The sequence below is a fragment of the Python bivittatus genome, unplaced genomic scaffold (assembly GCF_059951505.1).
Source record: "Python bivittatus isolate LINGU-HERP-01145 unplaced genomic scaffold, Pbiv_v1 ctg000980_np1212, whole genome shotgun sequence".
Taxonomy (NCBI): domain Eukaryota; kingdom Metazoa; phylum Chordata; class Lepidosauria; order Squamata; family Pythonidae; genus Python; species Python bivittatus.
The window spans coordinates 4,862,184-4,875,958 of NW_028277125.1; the positions used below are offsets into that span (position 1 = coordinate 4,862,184).

General features: G+C 42.5%; 1 protein-coding gene across 6 annotated transcripts in view; it reads right to left on the minus strand.

The window, feature by feature from the left end:
- The window catches only part of ABCC5 (ATP binding cassette subfamily C member 5), a 64,280-nt gene that overhangs the window by 2,625 nt on the left and 47,880 nt on the right, over nt 1–13,775 (minus strand). For all 6 annotated transcript variants that reach the window (XM_088132435.1, XM_088132436.1, XM_088132434.1 and 3 more), the window contains 8 exons: nt 12,425–12,578; nt 7,794–7,922; nt 7,248–7,434; nt 6,571–6,660; nt 4,242–4,431; nt 2,968–3,127; nt 2,555–2,633; nt 1,859–1,972 (listed from right to left, as the gene is read on the minus strand). In XM_088132435.1, the coding sequence (XP_087988561.1) occupies nt 1,859–1,972; nt 2,555–2,633; nt 2,968–3,127; nt 4,242–4,431; nt 6,571–6,660; nt 7,248–7,434; nt 7,794–7,922; nt 12,425–12,578 (1,103 nt within the window). The remainder of the gene's footprint in view (nt 1–1,858; nt 1,973–2,554; nt 2,634–2,967; nt 3,128–4,241; nt 4,432–6,570; nt 6,661–7,247; nt 7,435–7,793; nt 7,923–12,424; nt 12,579–13,775) is intronic.

Below are 13,775 nucleotides of genomic sequence, written 5' to 3' on the forward strand. Positions count from 1 at the left end.
CTAGACCAGTGTTTCTCAGCCTTGGCAACTTGGCAATTTCCCCAGCGTGGCTGGCTGGAGAATTCTGGGAGTTGAAGTCCACATATCTTCAAGTTGCCAAGGTTGAGAAACACTGACTAGATGGTGTACCCTCAGTGTATTTCTGATGAATTGTGAGCAATAAAGAAATGCCAATCTTGATTTCCCCCTCGGCCTTCAAGGGTAATGACTTTTTTTCATAGTATTGCCAACATAACTCTATAATATAAAATAATATAAAATAGAATAATACCTTTGTGTGGGCAAATTTCCTGCCCCACAGGCTATTACTTATTGTGCTTACAAAAACTGTGGTCTACTTCTCTAGTGCCTGCCCCAGTTTCAATTTACACGCTTGTCTGAACAGAGACACAGGCAACAATTCTGAGAATAATGTTCAAGTTGTCAATAAGTAAAAAAAAAGTCAGATTGAAGAGGATGCAGAAACATTAAAAGAACAATGCTGGATCAAGCCAACGAGGGACATCTGCAGGAGAGAAGGGGGTCAAAAGCGTTAAGATGGCAGACATGACTGTGCAGTCAAAGTCTTGCTCCTTTTTTACATATGATACCCATTAAAAACAGCAGGGATCCAATCGTGTGGCTGCCATCTTGACTTTTTTGACATACACACACCCCATGGATGCTCCTGAGGCCAACGGCCTATCATGTTTCCACTGTGATCAAGGATTCAGAAAACCCGTAAGCAGGGCAGGAGCACAACAGCAACCCTGCATTTGTGTTCCCCAGCTCAAGAGACTTAATGCTGTCTGAAGCTGCAGATAAAAATACAGCCATCGCTGAGTGTGTATTTGGAAAGCTAGCATGGTGTAGTGGTTTAGGCACTCAGCTAAGAGATGAGAGACCCAGGTTCTAGTCCTCTCAGGCACAGAAGCCAACGGATGACCTCACGCCAGTCATTCCCTCTCAGCCCTAAATCAGTGTCAGAGTCTGAAACACGCTGCCTGAAAATGCAAGCCCCTCATTACATCATGCACTGGTAATCTTGCTATAAGAACGAGGCAAGCACAGCACTAAAATTTTTCAAAGCTCAGACATGAGGACTGCTGCTCCATCTTCGAGGGGAATGGCTGATTTATTTTATTCATAAGGAATAAATTCATTGTAACATAAGCTTTCATGGGGGACTGTTGCCTACTGTACAAAAGCATATGCTTTAAAATGCCACAAAACATTTTGCTCTTTATATTGCTGTATCTGATACTCCATTCTATACAGACAAGTGTGTGAAGGAATCCTTCCCTTTGCAAACGGTTAGAGCAAAAGTTAGTGGTCTTCCTACAGCTTCTTCTCCAAGAGTAACCAGAAGAGAAGAACAATCTTCCCATTCCCCTAGCTTGTTGGACTGGGTTAGGGTTGTTTCAAAGCAACATTAATCCTAGACCAGGAATTAACCATGCAGCATTTCTGAGTGCCCTACACCCTCCCTAAATACATGTAATCCCTGTGATTTAAATTAAGAAAACAAAATTTAGGACTACAGGGAGCACGTCAAAACAATTCCTTGCTGCCATCTCATTTTCCCAGAATTGCTCAGAACAATTACTCTGAACAAGGACCCAGAGAAATTTTAAAAGAATAAAACCAGGAAAAAGAATATGTAAGTGAGCTGTGTTGAAGAACAAACCCCCACACCCCACAAAGTTTTGAGACTTTGTCTCGACAACTTGCAGAAAGCTAAACAGGATTCCTGCTGGATTGGTAGAAGAAATCAACCTGCAACTTGGGACAAGGTTAAAATGAATTATGGAAAATTATTTTCAGTCTTGGCTTCAGAACAAACTTCTCTAACAGTAGAAACTTTCTACACAAAGCTCACCTTACAACGACGCAACAAGGCTCTGGCGATGCAAAGCAACTGCCTCTCCCCAACGGAGAAATTTTCACCATTTTCCATCACTTCAGATTCAAGTTTCATGGGCAGCTGAGAAATCTAAGTGAGAACAAATGGAGCAAGTTCAAATGGATGGCTTCAAATGGTTGCAGGCGCTCCACCATCTTTTCAGAACACACCAGTTTATGAACTTGCAACAATGACCGAATGAACCTCTGATTTATCACAAGAGATAAAATCCTTTCCACCAGTGGGAACAGCATACAGAAAGAAGATACCCAAAATAAAGCAAGCATTTTACACTGCTGATTTTTAGAAATCTCCAAAGCAGATTACATCAGTCCATTCAATCAAGAATGCATACAATATTTGACCTGGTATGTCACTAGAAGCGAAGGTGATTCTGATAATGGAGGTTTCAGCACTGAGGATTTGTAATCCAGACCTATTTTTAAAATGTATAGACTACTTGGAAAGAGGAAGAAAGCCAACAACTATCACAGAAACGCGCACATGTGGATTCTTTTCACTCTCCCCTCTCTTCTCCTTCCAGCCCATGGAAAGGATTCTTGAATAGCACAGCCATTTTCTGCTGCAGAAAAGCTGGCAAGATCTTGCAAGTTATGGTCACAGTGGGGCACTGGAGCAGATGGGAATTTGGCTACCAACTCCTGCACTTACACAGTCTTTCATGTGAGTCCTTTCCAAAGCCTCCCAGATTTGCTCTTCACTGTACTGTGTAAAAGGATCCAGATTAGATCTAAAAGAACAAAAATATAATAGCAGATCACTACCTGTTTCCATCAAAATATAAACCATGGAAACTAAATATGTTTCAAAGTTAATTCAAGGACAATTTTATCTTGTATAAAGTAGAGTGAACAAAAGGAAGGAGGACCAGAACAGTTAGTTGAATTGTTAAGTTACTTTGACTAGAATTGCACACACTGACCACTTGTTAACTATTCACCCAGTGTTTCTCAACTTTGGCAACTTGAAGCTGTGTGGACTTGAACTCCCAGAATTCCCCAGCCAGCATATCTCTCTCTCTCTCTCTCTCTCTCTCTCTCTTTTTGCTATTATCTTATACCAACCTCACAGTGCCACTGAAGAGGACTGGCTCTTGGGGAATTATGGAAAGCTTGCTCCGAAGATCTGCTAAGCCAATGTCACTGATTTTTACTCCGTCAATTTTAATGCAGCCTCCTGAGAGTTCCACCAAGCGAAAGAGAGCCATTCCTAAAGAGGATTTTCCTGGAAAAAGCAAGGAAGATCATAGTTAGCTATCATTTTGAGGAATGTGCAAGCTTGGCCTATATTCATAAATTAGAAAGAAACAAATATGTGATTTTCTCCATTACTATCACAGGAGCTCTTTAGCAGCTGTTTTAAAAAAGAAATTATTTGCTGCTTTTTAATACTATTTTATGTGGAGTCCTTGGTGTACTCTGAGCTTGGTTGTTTGCTTGCAGACATTTCATTACCTGACTAGGTAACATCATCAGTGCGAGGGAGTGTGGCGTTTGCTCTCTGTTTATACACAGCAGCTTGCTCTGCCAGTGTGGGTGGGTGTGTGGGTTTCTCCTTGGTAAATTCTTGATTAGGATATTGTTCTCTGCTTGATTGTTTGTCTGGGGTTAATCCCTGCTTATCTGGGTGTTGGCTTTTGGAGGGGATGTGTTCTGGTCTTTTTGTTTCCTTCTTAGCTTTTTTTTTTTTTTTTTTTTGCCTTTTTTGAATGGTGTGTAAATGTGGTTTATCTCAATGTGTCAATTTTATAGCCAGTACATCCAAGGCAATGTAGAGTTTTAAAAAAGGGCTTTACAATGCAGTAGACATTATACAAAAGAAAAATGCAAAGAGAAAGAAGAGGAGGAAAAAAAATGCATCCGGTATCCATGACTATGCAGTAGTCTGGAGTTTTTATACACAGCCATGGTATAAGGAATAATATGCCATGCTGCCCACAGAATACGAAACTCTAGTTTCTTGCCCTACAATGCACTTTTAATAAAAGAGTCACTAAATGCACACTCAAAACAGAGAAACAGATTCACACAACATGCCCATTTTGCTGGTTCACAGACAATGCCCTGTGACATCAAGAACACCAAAACTAGGACATTTTTAGGAGATATTTCAGTGAGAAATAATGAGGAGGACTTGTGCATTGGCTGGGCAGACATGTACCCTAGCTAATGTGAATTAGTCACAGCCATCTCCATAAAACTTATTTTGGCACAGAAAATGGTAGTTGCTGCTGTTTTCCTCCTCAGAAATTGTATTTTTCCACCTCCAGTCCCCACAAGGTGGCTCCAGTGAGCTCTTAAAAAACTAAACGGGAGCGGCTAGAGCACCCGCACCTCACCTGAGCCCGTCCTCCCCACGATTCCAATCTTCTCCTTGGGTTTGATGGTGAAGCACACTTTTTTGAGGACAAGTGGCAGGCTCTCACGATACCGCATTTCTGCATTTTCAAAGATAATTTCTCCTTCGGGGGGCCAGTCTGGAGGGGGAGCCTTATTCTTGATCCGAGCTGGGGCTTCCAGGGAAAGAGTCTTGGAATCGGGCAGGGAGGTGGCAGAGAAAAGAGAAGATAAGTCAGCTGTGGACAACATGCTAGGAGTGATTCTTCTTAACAGACTAAAGCTGGAAAGACTTGCGCAATTGACATCAGCAAGTGTCATCAGGAACCAATGTTTACATGCTAGGAAGCTAGTGGGGACAGCTATTTATGGAACACTCAAGGGGCGGTGTGGAGACAGGTTGCCCTAGAGCAGTGTTGCCGACTTGAAGCTGTCTGGACTTCAACTCCCAGAATTCCCCAGCCAGCATGCTGGCTGGGGAATTCTGGGAGTTGAAGTCCAGACAGCTTCAAGTTGCCAAGGTTAAGAAACACTGCCCTAGAGCAAGGACCTAGCAACAGAGCTGCTGGAGGAACCAGTATGTATTATCAGTCAACCACTGATTACTTCTCAGGCAGACCACTGTTTTTTTCAGTACAGTGAACATCACACATAATAGCCCAAAATATAGTCAAACTTTCTCTCACGGAAGATACCTAATCCCATCCATCTTGCTGATTGTTCTCCCTACAAAAGGGTCCTTGATGGCTGTAATTAGCCAACCATACTTCTATATGGATAGAGACAGTTTTATCCATGCTTCGGTAATTTCCCTTTTTAATATGACGGCCGTGTTCTCTTTCACGTATTTATTTACTCAGGTTTGTATACCACTTGCACCTTAAGACCTGGGGCAGCTTATAATACACTACGAGGAAAATAAATTTAGGAGCTGCTGATAAATGTGGATTAGTAACTTCATCCAATCCAAATCAGGACAGCTAAATAGATAATGCAGACTGCACAGTATGATCACCACATGGTAGAACTTTGCAGTCTACTTTAGTTGCATGTCTATTTCTAGGCCCAGTTAGCTGATTTTACCCTTTGCACTTACTGACATGATTTATATCCCATCTGTTACCCCAAACAGCACTCAAAAAATTCAAAATCTTATAAAAACAGTTAAAATCGCTGCTATAACTAACTCAGATGAGAGTATGGCTGAAGAGGATAGCTTTGACTTACATGTAGTCTTCCCTTAACAACCCTAATTGGAACTGGAATTTCCATCGCTAGGCGAAGTGGTTGTTGGGTGAAACATCATGTGACCACACCACTTAGTGACAGCAGTTCCAGTAACCTCAGTTGCAGTCATTAGGCCAGGACCTCATGCTTCTCCTGCCCTGCCACATTTGCCTCCACTTCAACTCCCCCCACCTGCCTATCTCCCCCCATCTCTGTCTTTTTGACTGCTCTGCACTACTGCCTACCCCTGCCACCCCCAGCTGACCTTTACTGTCTTCCTCCTTCTGCTGAGGAGGCACTCCTGACTGAGGCAGCTGCTGGTCCTTCGCAATGCCTAGTGAGGCCTCCAGGTGCACCTCATCAGCAACAGGAGGAATGCTCACTGAATGGTCACTGAACAAATGGTCATTAAGCAAGGACTACCTGTATTTCCCCAATACAACTCCTAAGGGGGCACATTCTTATGGCTTGGGAGCAGCAGAGAAGACTCCATGCAGGCAACAACCAGGTCTCAGAAAGTGAAAGCATCTTTATCAGCATCTCTCCTGCTGACCTGAATCTCCAGACAGATTCATACTGAGATATGGCATTGTGGAGATAATCAGACCTTAACCTATTTAGAGCTATAACAATTAAAAACCACACTTTAACTGGTGCCTGGAAAACAATTAACAACCACTGCAGGTCTTTCAACTTATGCACAACGTGTTGCATCAACTCAAGCTTCTAAATGTCCCTCAAGTAGAATTTCTGAGTCCCTCTTTATTATTGGGGGCCAGTGAGAGGCTAACACATAGAGTGGCGCCTCATCTGTGAAATTAGCCTAGTGCTAAGATTATGTTCTTTTTGGTTCCCGATGAATAATTTTTAGGCATTTGAGGAATTTTTCAGATTTTTACCACCATTTCATTGTTGATGTTACTCACTATGCTTTTGATTTTAATTTTATCTTTAATTTGTACACTGCCTAGAGACTTCTATTACTGGATGGTTTAAGAATATACTGCAGAAATCAACTAGAGCTTGGCAGCAGGAGCAGGGGGCACTTTTCTAGAGACAGGTCACCAGGGAAAATATTGGGCAATGGACAGAATGCTTAAATACCTTGATGTAATGGTCAATCCTCTCCACAGAAGTAAAGCGAGCCTCTGTCTCTGAGGCCAACCTGACTGTAAACTGGAACAGCCCCGTTAACTGAGAAGGAAACAAACCACAGTTACTTGCCCTGCCGCTATGCTGCATTCATTAATCAACTTGTTAGCTGTGAAACCCTCAAAGGGATTATCCATGGAACAACTTATTCCCCCTGGTGGTTGTGGTACCTGAGTCATTCTCACAAACCACACTCCAACAGGAAGGAAACTGTGTCATGAAATTCATGGGTTTCCATTCCTTGTTAGCGGTCAAGTTCCATTAAGTTGCCTGTGTGCGGAAGCACAAGCACCGACAAAAAATACACTTAACTTTATTCACCCTGTTGCCTCCTCAGCCACACCTTATCCCTCCATCTGAAGTTCCAGTTTTTCTTGTCCACGGGCACTTTCTCGTCCAAAGAAGCCACTTTAATAGGGGATGCTCATAACTATTCCACAGTGTCCTCACTACCCTGCTGTCAGCATCGTAGGATTTGGCGGACAGAGGAGCCCGCAGAAGGGAGCTACTTGTTAGCCTCTGATAGAAAGCTAATCCAGCAATGGAGTTTTGATTGGGACACCTGCAGCATTCTTCCAACTGGAGCTCCAAAATGCAACTTCATTTTAACATGCGAGAGAAGCACTCACCTGAACAGCATAAGAGATGGCGAGCCCAGCATAAGCAGGTGGGATTTGGCCGTGCATTAAGACAATCATTAAGCCGGTGGTTGTAATGAGGGCAATGCTGACAATATCCAGTCTGACAGCCAGCCAGCGCATTGCACAGCTGAACAAGTAGAATGGTGCCTGATTATCATCCAGCAGTTGTTGGTATCTAGTAGAAACAGAAAATATTTGCAATGGAAATATCTCATTTTTAACCTGAGCTGGAGGGGAAATTTCACAAAACGTGAAGAACGTAATTCAGTTTCACAAATTTCACAAAACATGAAGGCCATAATCACATAATTTGTGACTGCTACCAAATTAAGTCATCAGCTTATGAACAGTGGCCCGATTTGCCTGAAATATTAATCCAAAACTACGGTTTGCTATCTCTAGGTTCATATGATATGTGAACTTGCATTCTGAGTGAATTATGCCACTATGGCTTGTTCCATAAACCCAAGCTTTAAAAGTCCTGGCTTATGTGTGAGCTAAGACTATATTTCAGAGAAGAAACAGAGTACTAACTTGTACAGGAATTCCTCTCCTTTATTGTAGGCATGGATGGTAGAGAGACCTTGAATGCTCGAAGTGATGTGTGAAAGGAATGGAGACTGTGTAATGTTGTCCAGTCGTTTCAACTCCCGAATGAAGACTCTGCATACAAAGAAACAACCAACTTGAAGTAAGAGATCTAACAAAAAAACTGGGTTGGATAGCTAGCATCCTGGAAGAGAGAAATAAAAATAAAAATGATTTGGTGACCCTGAAGAAGAGAAATGGGCTGAAAATAAAGAAACTGAAATTTAACAGAGAAAAACACAAAATTACATGCCTAGGGAACAAATGTTAATCAAATGTACAGGTAAAGCTCCTTCATGGATCACTGCCTTGTCATGGCGAAGGGGCTTGCGTAACTCAGTGAAGCCATGAGCTATACCGTGCAGGGCCACCCAAGACGGACAGGTCATGACAGAGAGTTCTGACAAAATGTGGTCCACTGGAGAAGGAAATGGCAACCCACTCCAGGATCCTTGCCAAGAAAACCCCATGGACAATGTTAGAAGGCTAAAAGATATGACACCGGAAGATGAGCCCCTCAGGTCGGAAGGTGTCCAATACGCTACTGGGGAAGAGTGGAGGGCATTTCCAAGTAGCTCCAGAAAGAGTGAAGCGGCTGGGCCAAAGCTGAAAGGACGTTCAGCTGTGGATGTATCTGGAAGCGAAAAGAAGGTCCGATGCTGTAAAGAACAAAATTGTATAGGTACCTGGAATGTAAGATCTATGAACCAAGGCAAGCTGGATGTGGTCAAACATGAGATGACAAGATTGAACATCGACATCTTGGGAATCAGCGAACTGAAATGGACGGGAATGGGTGAATTTAATTCGGGTGACCATTATATCTACTACTGTGGGCAAGAAACCCTTAGAAGAAATGGAGTTGCACTCATAGTCAATAAGACAGTGGGAAAGGCAGTAATGGGGTACAACCTCAAAAACGACAGAATGATCTCAGTGCGTATCCAAGGCAAACCATTCAACATCACAGTCATCCAAGTCTATGCCCCAACCACTGATGCCGAAGAAGCTGAAGTTGACCTACAACATCTTCTGGAACTAGCACCAAAAAAAGATGTCCTTTTCATCATAGGGGATTGGAATGCTAAAGTAGGAAGTCAAGGAGTAATTGGAATAACAGGCAAGTTTGGTCTTGGAGCACAAAATGAAGCAGGGCAAAGGCTAATAGAATTCTGTCAAGAGAACAAGCTAGTCATAGCAAACACTCTTTTCCAACAACACAAGAGACGACTCTACACATGGACATCACCAGATGGTCAATACCGAAACCAGATTGATTACATACTTTGCAGACAAAGATGGAGAAGCTCTATACAGACAGCAAAAACAAGACCAGGAGCTGACTGTGGCTCAGATCATGAGCTTCTTACTGCAAAATTTAGGCTTAAATTGAAGAATGTAGGGAAAACCACTAGACCACTCAGATATGACTTAGATCATATTCCTTGTGAATACACAGTGAAGGTGATGAATAGATTTAGAGGGTTAGATTTGGTAGACAGAGTGCCTGAAGAACTATGGACGGAGGTCTGTAACATTGTACAGGAGGCAGCAACTAAAACCATCCCAAGGAAAAAGAAATGCAAGAAAGCAAAATGGCTGTCTGATGAGGCATTACAAATAGCTGTGGAAAGAAGGAATGTGAAAAGCAAGGGTGAAAGGGAAAGATATAAGCAACTGAATGCAGATTTCCAGAGAATAGCAAGGAGAGATAAGAAGGCCTTCTTAAATGAACAGTGCAAAGAAATTGAGGAAAACAATAGAATGGGGAAGACTAGAGATCTCTTCAAGAAAATTGGAGATATGAAAGGAATGTTTAGTGCAAAGATGGCCATGATAAAGGACAAAAAAGGCAGGGACCTAACAGAAGCAGAAGAGATTAAGAAGAGGTGGCAAGAATACACAGAAGAACTATACAAGAAAGATCTTAATGTCCCTGATGTCCATGCTGGTGTGGTCACTGACCTTGAGCCAGACATCCTAGAGAGTGAAGTCAAGTGGGCCTTAGGAAGCATTGCTAACAACAAAGCTAGTGGAGATGACAGTATTCCAGCTGAGTTATTTAAAATACTAAAAGATGATGCTGTTAAAGTGCTGCACTCAATATGGCAGCAAGTTTGGAAAATGCAACAGTGGCCACGGGATTGGAAAAGGTCAGTTTACGTTCCAATTCCAAAGAAGGGCAATGCCAAAGAATGCTCAAACTATCGCACAATTGCACTCATTTCACATGCTAGCAAGGTTATGCTCAAACTCCTACAAGCTAGGCTTCAGCAGTACGTGAACCGAGAACTACCGGATGTACAAGCTGGGTTTCGAAGAGGCAGAGGAACTAGAGATCAAATTGCCAACATTCGCTGGATCATGGAGAAAGCACGAGAGTTCCAGAAAAATATCTACTTCTGCTTCATTGACTATGCAAAAGCCTTCGATTGTGTGGATCACAACAAACTCTGGCAAATTCTTAAAGAGATGGGGGTACCAGACCATCTTACCTGTCTCCTGAGAAATCTGTATGCGGGCCAAGAAGCAACAGTTAGAACCAGTCACGGAACAACCGATTGGTTCAAAATAGGGAAAGGAGTACGACAAGGCTGTATACTGTCACCCTGCTTATTTAACCTATATGCAGAGTACATCATGAGAAATGCCAGGTTGGAAGAATCACAAGCCGGAATTAAGATTGCAGGGAGAATCATCAATAACCTCAGATATGCAGACGATACCACCCTAATGGCAGAAAGTGAAGAAGAACTAAAGGGCCTCTTGATGAGGGTGAAGGAGGAGAGTGCGAAAGCTGGCTTGAAACTCAACATTAAAAAAACTAAGATCATGGCATCTGGACCCATCAATTCCTGGCAAATAGAAGGGGTAGAAATGGAAGCAGTAACAGACTTCATTTATTTGGGCTCCAAGATCACCGCAGACGGAGACTGCAGCCATGAAATTAAAAGACGCTTGCTCCTTGGGAGGAAAGCTATGGCAAACCTAGATAGCATATTAAAAAGCAGAGATGTCACCTTGCCGACAAAGATCCGCATAGTCAAAGCTATGGTTTTTCCAGTAGTAATGTATGGCTGTGAGAGCTGGACCATAAAGAAGGCTGAGCGCCGAAGAATTGATGCCTTTGAACTGTGGTGCTGGAGAAGACTCTTAAGAGTCCCCTGGACTGCTAGGAGGTCAAACCAGTCAATCTTAAAGGAAATCAACCCTGATTGCTCATTGGAAGGACTGATAATGAAGCTCAAGCTCAGATATTTTGGTCACCTAATGCGAAGAGAGGAGTCTTTGGAAAAGACCCTGATGCTGGGAAAGATTGAAGGCAAAAGGAGAAGAGGACGGCAGAGGATGAGATGGTTAGATAGCATCACTGAAGCAATAAGCATGAAACTGAGCAAACTCAGGGAGGCAGTGAAGGACAGGAAGGCCTGGCGCAATATGGTTCATGGGGTCACGAAGAGTCGGACACGACTTAACGACTGAACAACAACAACAACAACAGGTAAAGAGTTGGGGGATTTGTGGCTTTGCAACAGGCCAGGAATAGTAAATAACTATAAACTGAATATAAGCCAGCAGTACGATGTGCAGCAATATAGGGAGGCACAATATAGGGAGGCACAGTTCTGCCTCAACAGAACTAGTTTCCAAAGCATTTCCAATAGCTTGCAATCAAAGTAATTGTTCCACTTTATTCTCCTTTGGTTAGACCCCACCTTCAGGACTGTGTGCAGTTCTGGGCACCACACTGTTGGAAGGATTTAGAGAAAATGGAACAGGTTTGGGGAAGGGCAACAAAGATAATTATGGGACTAGAAACTAAGATTGAAGAAACTAAGATGGAAGAAAGATTGACAGATATGTTTAGCCTTGCGAAAAGACAACCGAAGGAGGATATAATTGCATTCCTCCAATACCTAGAGGGATACCACATAAAAGGTCAATGTTTTACCTCATACCAAAGCGCAGCACACAGAATAATGACTTGGTAGATTCTGATAGTATGTTAGAATGTTCCTAACAGTAAAAACAGTTTGACAATGGAACATGTTACCCAAATACATGGTTGGCTCCCATTCAATGGAGGTTTACAGCCATCATTTGGAATTTGGGGGGGGGACTCTTGCACTGAGCTTTCTGTGGTCCCTTCTAACTTGATGATCTGGCCCTCCAACCTGTTTAAAATCACTTCTTTATTATGTATAATTATATGCTGCTCATCTCCTTAACTGCACTGGGGAGCTAACAGGGTATAGAAAATAAATTACTTTTTAAACAAAATTAAACTATTACAGATAAAACAGAAACAGTATCATACAACTGCCTGGGAAAAGAAATGCATTTTGAACTCTCTTCTAAATTACAGGAGATATCAAATACACCTGTGGCCTCACTGATGACGCAAGTGCAGGTCAGACTTCATGAGAATAAGCAGTCCTGTAAGTCCATACAATGCTTTATTTACCTGTATCAGCAACCTGGCAACTGGCAACCAATGAAGTTGTTCCAGCACAGGGTTATGGAAGGCCCCAAGGGGAACACCTATTTAAATGACCCAGAACAATTGTTGTTCTTACCTAGATACAACATGCAGAATGGTAAAAAGGACCACAAGGGGCCCCACTGCCATTAGGAACCATGGAAAGACACCAGAGATCATTCCCACACAGAAGAACACCAGGATGACATTCTGTATGAACATTTCAGCTTGAAATGGCAGGCGGACATCAACTGGAGGAGATGGACAGAGATAGCAGATTAGGGCACACTAAAATTCTCACCCACGTGAATATAGAGAGCCAAGTTTGGTGTAGTGGTTAAGGTGCTGGCCTAGAAACCAGGAGAATGTGAGTTCTTAGCTTCCCCCAGGGAAGAAACCCAGCTGGGTGACTTGAGTTATAAATAAAGAAGGTGGGATAAAAATATAACAATAGTATCTTATGTATATACACAACACAGGGGGTTCAGCACCTTGTTATGCTCTCTCTGTCCAGGGAGAGAAATCTACCCCTATATAAGGCCAAAACGTTAGGCTTACCTAAGATTCATTCAGGCTTCTCCTTCTATTCTGCTTTCATCAACTGGTCTGTTCAGAAGTGTTCAGTAGCCAGATTCCCAGCCCCACCCAAGTGCCAATGGCTACTGGCTATCATTATTTTAGGAAGTCTTGCCCAAAGTGGTAAACACCTTCAAATGCTTTCACTAAGAGCTATATGCAATTGGACAAACATTAGCCTTCCTTCAAGGAAAAGTCATCAGTGAGTTGACCAAATAACTACCTCATTCATCATATTATTTCTTAGATTTATAACCTGCATTTCTTCTAAAAGTTCAAGATGACATACATAGCACACCCTCCTCCAGTTTTTATCCCCAACAACTTGGTGAGGTAAGCTGGTATAACACACTGGCCCAAAGTCAGTGAGCTTCCATGGCTGAGGATGGACTTGAACCTGGGTCTGTGGTCCTAGACCAACACTTGATCCACTGCACCATGCTGGTGTTGTACAGTGGAGCAAAAAAGTATTTAGTCAGCCACCAATTGTGCAAGTTCTCCCACTTAAAAAGATGAGAGAGGCCTGTAATTTTCATCATAGGTATACCTCAACTATGAGAGACAAAATGAGAAAAAAAATCCAGAAAATCACATTGTCTGATTTCTAAAGAATTTATTTGCAAATCATGGTGGAAAATAAATATTTGGTCACCTACAAACAAGCAAGATGTCTGGCTCTCACAGACCTGTAACTACTTCTTTAAGAGGCTCCTCTGTCCTCCACTCGTTACCTGTAGTAATGGCACCTGTTTGACCTTGTTATCAGTGTAAAAGACACCTGTCCACAACCTCAAACAGTCACACTCCAAACTCCACTATGGCCAAGACCAAAGAGCTGTTGAAGGACACCAGAAACAAAACTGTAGACCTGC